General features: G+C 38.4%; 2 protein-coding genes across 5 annotated transcripts in view; one reads left to right on the top strand and one right to left on the bottom strand.

Moving 5' to 3' along the window:
- Positions 1–4,035, bottom strand: part of PRKN (parkin RBR E3 ubiquitin protein ligase) — a 1,291,417-nt gene extending 1,287,382 nt beyond the window's left edge. For all 4 annotated transcript variants that reach the window (XM_007186087.2, XM_007186088.2, XM_028167433.2 and 1 more), the window contains exon 1: positions 3,896–4,035. In XM_007186087.2, coding sequence (XP_007186149.2) covers positions 3,896–3,902 — 7 coding nt within the window. In that variant the 5' untranslated portion in view covers positions 3,903–4,035. The remainder of the gene's footprint in view (positions 1–3,895) is intronic.
- A 75-nt stretch (positions 4,036–4,110) lies between these two features.
- The window catches only part of PACRG (parkin coregulated), a 526,594-nt gene continuing 517,741 nt past the window's right edge, over positions 4,111–12,963 (top strand). Inside the window, exon 1 of the mRNA XM_007186085.2 lies at positions 4,111–4,623. Coding sequence (XP_007186147.1) covers positions 4,480–4,623 — 144 coding nt within the window. The 5' untranslated portion in view covers positions 4,111–4,479. The remainder of the gene's footprint in view (positions 4,624–12,963) is intronic.

Here is a 12,963-nt window from a genome sequence, read left to right as displayed (position 1 = left end):
GAACCTGCTTTCATGAATATGAAACATTACCAAGTAAGAACTTTTTTTTCTGAATTTTTCAAAGAAGCTTTGGAGGTAGAAATGGATTTGCATATCTTAATACAAAGTACTTTCATTGTATCATTTTCAAGCAATGAAGCCATGAGGTTTCAAAAAAATGTAGACTTCAAAAAAATCCTTACAAATAGTTCCGAAGTTGAAAAGGGCATAGAGGCATCATTCTAGAGCCTTTGGACCCAAAGAAGAACTGTACATAATTACATGAAATCTATGCAAAAACTTAGAACTTCTTTTGTGACACAACTGTACCTCATCATAAACAGCTTTCAGAGCCTACCTTGGGTACTTACATGCAGGGTCACTTCTCATCTAAAATTACTGAAATGGCAGAGCAAGCAGCAGCAGACAGTATATTTAACTAAAATATAAATTCCGAGACTTTAAAATTCACTGCATACAAGCTTTAAAACAAATATGCAGATTTGTGGGCAAACAGTACAGTTAGACTGTACATTCATGACGGCGGGGTGTTTTTTTCTGTTTTTTGTTTTTTTTAACTCATGTATCCCTGGCACCTGGAACAGTACTGGGAACACAGTAGATACTCAATTATTGAATCTGCTTTCTTGAAAATAAAGCATTATAAAATGAGAAGTGAAGGCTTTTTCTTCATAAGATTCATTTAAAAAAATTAAAATATACTGTTTTTCATCTATCAGAAAGACAAAAATAAAAATATTTTATGGTACACAGGGGGAACGTGGATACTCTTATAAACACTGTTGGAGGGGGGCAGGGCCATTAAGGACAGTTGTACACCTTGTGCACTGTTCGAAGGCAATAAGTCTTTGGAGAGAGAGGGGAAACCCACTAGGTGCTTTGCTGTTGAATGCTGTGTCAGTTCTGGGGAGGATGTCTTTTTGTAATTTTTCAGCTCAGAGGAGTAGGACAGCTCTTTGTTACCTTGTTATGGCAGATAGAAATGTAAAACAGGGTGATTTATTTTAAACAATTTGGAAATACCTAGCAAAATTCAAAGTCTACAAACCCTTTAGCTAGAAAATCCACTTAGAAACTGTAATAATATTTTTACTTTACATATAGGCTTACATATGCAAATAAAATGATATGGACACAAACCTTCCTGATGATAGCAACTGTCTGTAAACCTACTGTATGCTCATTTATTGGAGAGTACCTGCATAAGTTATGTATATCCACTAAATACTAGACAGGAATTACTGTAGGGTGGATCTGTACATGAAGATTTGTAAGTCTTCTAAGAGATGTTAAGTTAAACAAGATACAAAGAGATTATGTTCTAATTATTTTTTAAATCACTCAAAAATCATTTTTAAGACATTGAGTTTGAATTTCAAAATTGGCAACATGGTTATATACATATATACATATATATATATATATATATATATATATCCATGCACTTTAACATCTGATACTACTTAAATACCTAAATCCAGTTCTATACAACATACATATAGAATATACCACAAATATTACTATTAAAATTCAATTTTAAACACACAAAAATGGTAATTTTAAAAAAGGGTGAAATATAATTTTAAGAGAGGTACCAAAAATTACATTTTTCTAAGTTGAATTCTCTTAAGTTTTTTTTATTATGCTTTATATTATCTTAAAGTCCTCTCGATATTTCTCAAAACGTCATAATTTTTCACCCACTTAAATTATATTTCTTTAGCTGAGTCAGGGCATTTAACATATTAATCATAATCTAACTGGAAAATGTAAGTACTTTTGAAACAGTCTCTGTGCCAAGAAAGAATCCTGAATTTTGAGAAAGCAAATAAAGGTAATTTTATTGGTAGTGAGGCAACAGTCAATCCCCCTTACTCCTGTTCTACCAAGAAATGCAATTTTTGTTTTTCCTTAAAAGTGAGCTGAGATTTAAATAAAGTAGAAGAGTACTATTAGCATTAAAGAATGTGTAGCAAATTAAAGACAGCATAGGCACAAAAGGCAAGTTCTGAGCAGCACACATGTCTTTAACAAAAATAAAATAATCCCCAGATATATATTAATGTATATTTTAATCTCCAGTATATCACTGGATATAGACTATAAATAAGGCCTTTCCTGGCTCCAAAGTTTAGTCAGAAACGGGAAACATCACTCCAAGACTTTCCTTCAATTGCTCCCACTTTCACTTACCTTTGGCATTATTCAACTGAACCAACTCCAAAATTGGCAATTAAGATTTTTATTAAAATGTACCCATTGACCGAATTAGGCAATGCAAGTAGTTGACTAGTTGTATAATTTATTGTACATTGTCCACATGGTTTTAAAAAGTAAGGTACTTTTCTTGGGAGGGATTTATTTATGTTGTAATACACTTATTTGCACTGTGTCAAACAATAGCCGGAGTATGAGAAAGAACACTTTTAAAAATCCACCTTACATTCTCCACGTCACTACCAGTTATTAATAAATGTCTAATCATCAAATCTAAAGATAATACGCTTCCTTCCTGTGTCCCTAAATCCCAAACAAACTAAACTGCCTAAACATAGTTCATTCTAGCAAAGTTATCTATATAATCATCTATTAGATAACAATTTAGAATTAAGTGATGATTTTTAGATCTTAAATTCTTGCCTGTATATAGCTTCACCAACAATCATACCATGCTAGAAAGGTAAGAAAAATTGAACATCCTTAGGTTTTATCATTGTTGCAAACACAGTGTCAGTTAGCTGGCATGATTCTCCTAGTGACGGATAGAACGTTTTACACTTTAACATTCGTTTAATAAATAAAAGATGTAAGAAGTTTATCAGTGCATACAAACTTACATATTTTTAAAAATCACCTTCTATCTTCTTGGATAGACGACATCTAACTTCAGACGTACTTGCGTTTCGTAAGTGGTGCCCATTCAAGAATAATCCCCAAATAAACTCACCAAACCAATACATAATCTACAGGAAATCTGTCATAATAAACTCCCCAAACAGCAATGTTTTGTAATCACACTGTGCGTTTCCATTAATTTTCAGAGATAACCCTTAAAATAACTTCTAGCTTAATCCTGGAAGACAGGAACTTTTCTAATCTTATATATTACAGTGTTTATAAGCAACTCTAACAGCCACTTCCAAAGCTTTATTCACATAAATGTACCTAGGGCCTTCTGTGTATAAAATAAGTGTTTTTTTGTTTGTTTTTCTGTTTTGTTTTGTTTTCTGCATAATGAATCGTTAGTTCACTAGGCGAAAGTTTTCATCCTTGCTATCACTGACTCAATTATTCTTTCATCTCAGACCTCTAGGGATTTAGAAGACAAAACCCAAGGGAGCAAGAAGTTTAAATCTATCTGCAGGAATTTGTTTTGACCTCAACCATCGACCCTAAGCACCGTCCATTAGAGCTTCGCGCTTTGCGAACGTTTCCCTTAACGAGTTCTCCGGAGAGTGGGTCCCAACCTGTCCTAAGCGGGAAGACAGCCTCCCAAGCGCCCTGAGGGACGGAAACCGGGGCGGAAGGCGGGGCCTTCCCACGGCCCTCGACGTCCGGCGGGCGGTGCGCTCGCTGACGGACCGCGGGACGCAGCCTTCGCCTCGGGCAGCGCCGAGGCGCACGCCAAGGTCCCTCGCGAAGTTGTCTCCAGGGGGAAGCCCGTCAAACGAGGGCCGGGTGGGGGCTTAGGACACACACACACTTATTCTCCAGGGCCACAGCGGGCACCGGGGAGCCGGCGGCGCGGGCTGAGGACGGCGCGGACACTGACACCCTGCCACGGGCAGCGGACACGGGCGGCACCCCGGCGTCCCTGTCAGCCGAGGCCCGGCGCGGCGCAACAGCTGGGCGCGGGGCGGCGCAGAGAGGCTGTACCTGTCAGGTACCCACGTACCTATCATGGCCACTGGGCAGTTGGAGGCTGCCGGGCGAGCAGCGGCCTACACGCACGCCGGCGCCCGCCTGCGCCTCACACGAGCGGCACTCCCGGATTAAATCGTCCAGGAAGCCTTTCCCCCGCGCCCTCCCGTGGGGGCGCGCATGCGCAAAGGGGGCTTAGCCCGAGGCCTTCTGGGAGTCGTAGTTTTAATGCATAGTCTCTCCTCAGGTCGGTCGCCGCCGCCGCCCGCGGCCCGGCGCCCGCCGCCCTTTCGGCTTGAGGCCTAGGAAACGTCCGTCACCGGGAGGCAGGGTCGTTCGGCCGCAGTGTTGACGTGTCACTTAGCAACCCGGAGGGTTACCTCTGGAAGCTTGTTGCGGCTCTAGCCTCGGTCCTGCCCTCTTCCCGCCCTTCTCCTCCCCTCAACTCCCTTCACCTGGGAGCTGCCAAACATCTGGATCAACTTGAGCGCTACGAGGGCGTGAAATTCTACCAGTAACGCGCCTTTTCACATTTTTTCCCGACCTCCTTCTCCCATCCGTAAAACTCACTGATTCTTTTACTACACGTTTTATGAGAACAAGACATTTTCTAGGAAGATGGTGGCAGAAAAAGAGACCCTGAGCTTAAACAAATGCCCAGACAAGCTGCCGAAGAGGACCAAGCTGCCGCTCCCGGTGCACCAGCCTCACTCCCTGGTTTCTGAGGGCTTCACAGTCAAAGCCATGATGAAAAACTCAGTCGTAAGTGATCTTCCTGAATTGAATGCACTCGCTCCGAATCAGGGGACACCAGGTTGTAGAGGATGGCTAGCCCTAGGATGGATTCTGAGCCCATATCTAGGGTGGTCTTTGCCAAAAACGGCTATTGCTCGGCCAGTAACAGACGGTGCCCAACAGAGTGTGGAGGTCCAGGCTAGGCTGCTAGAAGGGATCTCGGGCAGCTGATGTACTGTGCCCGTTTCTAAGCACCTTCCTAATAACTCACGGTTTCTAGACCACCTAAATTTACTCTTAAGCTATTTACACAAAGAAGAAAGATCCCTTTTACTTATTGATTCCTAAACTATCTCACTCAGCAAAAGGCCTTATAGAAGGAGAGTTCTTAGAAATCATAAACTCTCTTGCAAAATTTAACATGCGCTGATGATGTTCAGCTGGGAACGTAAACTTATTAATTAACAGTAAGAAATTTCATCAATCAACCTAGAAATTTTTAGAATATCCTAGCATTTCTTCTAACAACACTCTCACAAAATGGCATGTTAGAGTACTAAAAGGCAACTTAATAAGAAGTCTATTTCCAGATAGATCTTTTAAACTAATAATTTTAAACAATCCAAGCTTCTGTTCAAGTATCTCTGCCTATTAATACAATTCATATTTCATTTCTACTGTTTTGTGGTAGTAAAAATCAATTATTCTCAATATGATTAGGAGGAAAAGTTTTAAACTGCACACAAATGGTTTGGGTACGTGCATGATAGTTTAAAAAAAAAAACTTTTAATTTGGTATGCTACACCAGGTTTTACTACTGAGTAAGCACCTGTCTGGGAATGAGATATTCAATAATAAATGCAGCTTTCAAATTTGTGTAATTTACACTCTGGGAGGATCTGACTTATTGTAGAGCAACTCATTATGTTAAATGAAGAGCATTGCTTTCCAGTGTCATTATTTGTTTTACATAAATGTTGCAAACCTAATACCTTATTCCTTAAAATACATGAATGAAACAGATCACCTTTAGACCCTGAGGCCAGATTCCCATGTTGCTACACAAAATGAAATTCTGGTCGTCAGAATGTGTGTCAGTTGAATCGCAATAGTTAAAATTCTTAGAAACAGACTAAAACTTTCTGCTTGTTGTAACTGCAGTCCTTTTGCATGTATTTCATGTGAATAGGTGGTCATGGGAGTCAATATGACTAATTTATCAGCAACACAGAATACCATAACATTAAAGCTAATTATTTCTTTTTTTCTTCTAAACAGTATATATGATTATAATTTTAGTGATTTTTTCAATGTTATATTTCTTCAAAGACATGTGAAAAATTGGTCAGATTCTTTTTTTTTCTAAACCTATATTTATAATCACGTTTTCTTTTTTAAAAAACATAGCTTTTCACCTAAAGTCATAATTCTGGAAAATCAAGTATTTCAGTATTGAAAAATGTAACAAATATGCTTATAAGACTCAAACAAAAAAATTGATTATGAAGCAGGCTTTATTATAAACAACTTATTTGAGAAAAATTATCTTTTTGTTTCCATATACTTAAGGAAAATCCCTTAGTGTAATATTTATGTCTCCTTTGGGATCCTCAAAAGAGGATGAGTCATTCCTTCACTTCATTTAGTGGAAATCATAATTGTTAGATGCAAACATTATTCATCCATCCATCCATTCAACAATAGTTTTTTTGTTTGATTGTTTTTTGTTTGTTTTTTTAAATCTGAGAACTTGCTCAGCATACTTCTGGGGATTTGGGATCAGCAAAACAAAGTCTCAGTCCTTAAAACTCCAAGGAAAACCACCACTAACAACAATGGTCAAGTCTTGATAAAAGAGAGAGACTGTTTATACAAACTAACTTCAGTGGTACAGGAAATAAAACCCTTCCTTTTCATATCCAATATTAACATTTCAACATGTCTGCCCTCGACAGTATAGACTTTTCAGCATTACATAGTCAAAACACCCCTCTTTCTTAAGGTTTATTTCTTTTTTTTTTTTTTTAATTAATAGACTTTTTTTTTTTTAAAGTATTTGTTTATTTATTTATTTATGGCTGTGTTGGGTCTCAGTTTCTGTGCGAGGGCTTTCTCTAATTGTGGCAAGCGGGGGCCACTCTTCATCGCGGTGCGCGGGCCTCTCACTATCGCGGCCTCTCTTGTTGCGGAGCACAGGCTCCAGACACGCAGGTTCAGTAGTTGTGGCGCACGGGCCCAGCTGCTCCGCGGCACGTGGGATCTTCCCAGACCAGGGCTCGAACCCGTGTCCCCTGCATTGGCAGGCAGATTCTCAACCACTGCGCCACCAGGGAAGTCCTTAAGGTTTATTTCTATTCAGGAAATAACATGGCAATCTCCAGCTTTTCTTTTCTTTTTTATTTTTTAACATCTTTATTGAGGTATAATTGCTTTACAATGGTGTGTTAGTTTCTGCTTTATAACAAAGTGAATCAGCTATACATATTCATGTATCTCCATATCTCCTCCCTCTTGCATCTCCTTCCCATCCTCCATATCCCACCCCTCTAGGTGGTCACAAAGCACCGAGCTGATCTCCCTGTGCTATGTGGCTGCTTCCCACCAGCTATCTGTTTTACATTTGGTAGTGTATATATGTCCATGCCACTCTCTCACTTCGTTCCAGCTTACCCTTCCCCCTCCCCGTGTCCTCAAGTCCATTCTCTACATCTGTGTCTTTATTGCTGTCCCACCCCTAGGTTCTTCAGAACCATTTTTTGTTTTTTGGTTTTTTGTCGATTCCATATATATGTGTTACCATACGGTATTTGTTTTTCTCTTTCTGACTTCACTCTGTATGACAGTCTCTAGGTCCATCTACCTCACTACAAATAACTCAATTTCGTTTCTTTTTATGGCTGAGTAATATTCCATTGTATATATGTGCCACATCTTCTTTATCCATTCATCTGTCGATGGACACTTAGGGTGCTTCCATGTCCTGGCTGTTGTAAATAGAGCTGCAATGAACATTGTGGTACATGACTCTTTCTGAATTATGGTTTTCTCAGGGTATTTGCCCAGTAGTGGGATTGTCCAGCTTTTCTTAACTGCAACTCCTTGCTCCAAAAGCCAACCCTCAAACCACTTTTCTAGTGTTAGGGCTTGCCATCAGTTCCTCTTTCCAACACTCGCTAATTAAATAAGTCACCATTCCAGTGTACTTCCCCAAAAGACTTGTAGAACTATATCCTAAGGAGGTATATGGAGACTCCCAATGTTTCACTGAGGGTGCTTTAGTAATATAAGTATACAAGCTTGATCATAGACAGATATGATGAGGTGGGCTGTGCAAGCCGAAATCCTTGAACAGTCATAATCTATGTATGTGAATGCAAAATTATTTACAAAATAATGATAAATGTAAGTAGCTAGTTTTTTTTTTAAATCCCGATGTCGTGTTCTTCAACTGTAAGTAGTTCCTTTACTTTACCTCTGTGAAATTGTTGTTGCATTCTGTATAGAAACAAGCAATGACAAAAGTCCTGCAATCAGAGAATAATAATCAAATTCATATTATTATAATGTTTGACTCAAAAGAATGATAGGAGATGCAGAATTTGAAGATTTCCTAGTTTATTTTCCCTTTAAAGGCTTTGTTTGTGGTCTGATAGAACCTATAACCAGAAACCAGTAACCCAGTGTTGTACTGGCTTCTTCTCAACAGATGGTAGTTGCTTTCTGTGCTAACCTACCTTGTAAAGCAAGTTAGGATATGGGCCCGAGGTTGTGATGAATGAGATGCTGAATTCAACTGAAGCTTTATACTACATCTTTCCTTTTCAGTAGACTATAGATGTTTTATGCTCAAAGTTTATGGGAATGGGAGAAATAATTCTTAATATTACTTTACTTATATAGAAACTTTTATACTTACTAATTCATTCAACACATAGGAGCAATGGTCAGTATTTATAAATGATATATTAAGATATTGATTTGGCTGCTGTAACAGTGACCAAATAACAATAGTTTAACTAAGATGGAAGTTCTCTCAGAGTATAAGTTTATAGGCAGTTCATGGAGGCTGGGCACTACTTCCCCATGAGATAGGTCGAGGGACTTAGGAGCCTTGTATATTCTTGTTTTGCATCCTGCAGGATGATGCCCTGAGTCCAGGTGAGCTCACCATCACCAGGGTCAAATCCCTACTCTCAGGATGGAGGAAATAAGAAACAGAGTGCTTCCTTTTATGAGCATGACCCAGACACAGCACCCCACTTTCATTCACATCCCACTGGCCAGAGTTTAGTCATAGGCCTATATTTTCCCTTTTTGCAAAAGCCTATGAAAGACTGACCCTTGCAGCAACTCTAGGCCCCCATACCTGTTTCTTCAGGAAAAGGGCTAAGAGTTATATAGTTCCAAAAGGGCATAATCTCCAACACCTACTTCATGCAAGAGGAGAGAAAAATGAGTAAGGAGCAACCTGCAAGAAGAGGTAGGAAGAAATGGAGAGCAAGCAGCATGTTCCAGAAGCTGCACTCATCACTTTTGCTCAAATCCATTGCCTAGGCTTATGGCGACAACCACTTACAGGAGAGGCTGGGAAATGTAGTCTGACAGGTAGCTCTGTGTCCAGCTAAAACTTGAGGCATTTCATTACTGTAACAAAAGGAAGAACAGAAATTTGGGGTTTATTCGAAGCGTCCACCGTGAGAGTTAAATATTGCTAGAAAAGAAAAGGAGAGGGACAAGTAAAATAATTACAGTACAAATAAATGCACATCTATGGTAAGGCTTACAAATACCTACTTAGGACAGTGGAAGTGCGAATGACGAAGGGACCAAGTGACAATAACCTCATTGAGACCTTCATTACCTTTTGTCTAGGTTTTTGCAGTATCATCTAAACTGGTCTCTAGACTCCACTCACCAATCAGTTGATTGCCTCAATCAACTATCAGTACTATTACACTTACCCTTCCAGTACAAAGTCCTCTTATTATTGCTGAAAGCTTTTGGAGATCATTGGTCCTTATAGCAAGAAATCATGGTACCTCCACAAGACCAGCAAGGCCTTCTGTGATCTAACCCTATTCTATGGATTTAATTTCATCTCCCACTATTCTCATTTGCTTCCACCAAATTAAACTGTAACTCTTCATTGCTTTGATTTTGCTTGTGTTGTTCCCTTTGCTTCAATGCCCTTCTCCCTACATATCTGCAAACACAAATCCCTTCAGTCATTAGGTAACAAATGATCACTGACTGTGCCGTACACTCTTTTAGGTGCTGGAAATCTAGCAGTAAGGAAGAGGCTGAATGCATGCCATCAAGGAGCTTATATTTTTGCAGCCAGCTGAAAGGCCAGCTGCTTCAAGATGACTCCCCTAATTCTCGTTCTCAACCAAGATGGAAACTTATTTTTGTTCATTGTTTTCTACCACATATTAGAGTTATGTCTACCCATGTTTTACCTCCTCGAGTAAATTCCCTGTGAGGGCAGAATCTGTGTCCAAGTCATTTTTTTCATCCTAACAGCACCTAACAATGTACTCAATAAGTATTTGATGAATGAAGGAAAGCAATTCTACACTTTTCTGTTATCTCATCTTTTTTCCTCCTGTTGTTATAACTGTTATCTGTCTTTAGTTTGTTTGTTTTTTTTAAACCACCCTCCTCCAATTGAGGAGCCCAGAAGTTCCCTTTAAAACTCAGCCAGATGATGACATTGCTCACTTCAGATCCTCAGGTGGCTCATCTTAGTGTAAAGCTGAAGTTTTTAAGCTCCTATGAGGCACTATGTAATCTAGCTGCCATTTCTTCTTTATATGTATAACTTAGTACTTCCTCCCTCCCTCGTTCTGTTCCATCCACAATAGTTTCCTTGCAGTTTCTTGAATATTACCAGTTACACAGCTGCCTCAGTACCTCTGCCCTTCCTGTTCCCTCTGCCTGAAATATATTTCCCCCTACATATCACCATCTCTTGATCCTTCAAATATTTGTTCAAAAAACTAACTTTTTAGTGAGGCCTCTCCGACTATTTAAAATGTCAACCTCTTAATAACCCCCTCCATCCCTGTTTCAGCACACCCATCTTCTTTCCCTTTGTTGTATTTTTCCATAGACACTGATCACTCTCTAATATTAATCTAGTTTATCTTATGTCTTCTTCCACTGCAGAGTAAGCTCCTTGAGGGCAGGGAATTATTACTGTTTCACTCACTGCTGCATCTCCAGCTCTAGAAAAGTTCCTGGCACACAGTAGGAGCTATTTTTTTTTTGTCAAATGAATTAATGAATGACCATGTTTTATACTATAATTAGCAATCATCTTCAAATTAGCAACTTCAAGGAAATGCTAATGGTGTTAAATAAGTATAAAATATAGGAATGAGAATAATTTACAAATGTTTTATGCCATTTTTAATTAGCTTCTAGTTAAAGTTATACATGCCCATTGTAAAATGTTTAAGTGGCTTGGCTTAGTAAAGCTCTCTCCTATTTAATAGTACAGGGAAAATTTTAACCTTTTTTTCACTAGTCCTCTTATAATTTCAATGTTTTATTTTAAAGCTTTACTTCATCTTAATTCATTTTGGTTTAAGAAGTGAGGTATAAATTTTATTATATTTTTTCCAAATTGGTCAGAAGTTGTTACATTACCTTTCACATATAGTTAAACTGGATTATAAAAAAAATCTGCCTATTTAATTTGAATGCTCTGTCAGTGCTATATGTATATTAATGATAGTGGCTTTGTGTATGCTTTAATATGTGATAGGGCTCGTCATCTCTATTCCATTTCTCTTTCTAAGCAATCCTATGAGGAGTCAGGGCAGACTTTTTTTTTTCCATTTAGCATATAAATCTCAGACAATTTAATTTTTTGTTGTTGTGGGTCACCTATTAAATGGCAGAGCAAAAAATGTATGCTATATTACTAGATTTTTCTAACTGAGAACAATCCTCTCGATCACTTTTTTTAGACTTTGGTAGATGCATAACATGCAAGTGGAAAATGTACACATATCACTTGATAAATATTAAACCAAACACACTGGTGTAGCCAGACCCAGATCAAGGAACCTTACCAACACCACAGAACCCCTTCAGGACCTTTCTAGTCACTGCCCAGATACATCCCAAGCTGACCTTATCCCAACTTCTGTCAACAGATTTCTGCTTATATTCATGGAATCATAGAGTATGTAGTTGTTTTATGTCTGACTTCTGGGATCACCATTGTGAAATTCACCCACATTACTGCATATGATCATAGATCCTTTCTTTCTACTATTTTCACGTGGGAATATAACATAATTTATTGATCCATTCCTGTGTTGATGAGTATTTATGTGACTTCTAGGTTAAGACTTACAAATAGTGCTACTAGGAAAATTCTAGTATTTTTTTTTAACTGAGGTATAGTTGATGTACAATATTATATAAGTTTCAGATGTACAACATAGTGATTCACAATTTTTAAAGATTATACTTCATTTATAGTTATCGTAAAATATTGGCTAAATACCCTGTGCCAGTGTCCATTCCCTGTGCCAAGGACTATGTCCTTGTAGTTTATTTATTTTATACATAGTAGCTTGTGCCTCTTAATCCCCTATGCCTACTTTGCTCATTCTCCCCTTCCCTCTCCCCACTGGTAGCAACTAATTTGTTCTCTATATCTGTGAGTCAGTTTCTTTTTTGTTATATTCACTAGTTTGTTTTATTTCTTAGATTCATGTATAACAGACAATATTCTATGTGATAACAGGCAGTATTTGTCTTTCTCTGTCTGAATTATTTCACTAAGCATAATACCCTCCTGGTCCATCCATGTTGTTGCAAGTGGCAAAATTTCATTCTTTTTTATGGCTGAGTAGTAGTCTACTGTATATATGTACCACATCTTTTTTATCCATCCATCTATTGATGGACACTTAGTTTGCTTCCATATCTCGGCAATTGTAAATAATGCTGCTATGAACATTGGGATACATGTATCTTTTTGGATTAGTGTTTTCATTTTCTTCCAGTATATACCCAGGGTGTAATTGCTGGATCATATGGTAGTTCTATTTTCAGTTTTTTGATGAACCTCTGTACCGTTTTCCACAGTGGCTGCACCAATTTACATTCTCACCAACAGCATACAAGTGTTCCTTTTCTCCGCATCCTCGCCAGCATTTGTTATTTACGGTCTTTCTGATGATAACCATTCTGACAGGTGTGAGGTGATATCTCATTGTTTTGATTTGCATTTCTCTGATGATTAACAATGTTGAGCATCTTTTCATGTGCCTTTGGCCATTTGTATGTATGTCTTCTTCAGAAAAATGTCTATTCAGTTCTTTTGCCCATTTTTTGAATTGGGTAAA

This window comes from Balaenoptera acutorostrata, chromosome 14 (genome assembly GCF_949987535.1).
Source record: "Balaenoptera acutorostrata chromosome 14, mBalAcu1.1, whole genome shotgun sequence".
Classification (NCBI taxonomy): Eukaryota; Metazoa; Chordata; class Mammalia; order Artiodactyla; family Balaenopteridae; genus Balaenoptera; species Balaenoptera acutorostrata.
The sequence above is the reverse complement of the archived record's forward strand: the minus strand, read 5'-3'. Positions and strand labels throughout refer to the sequence as shown.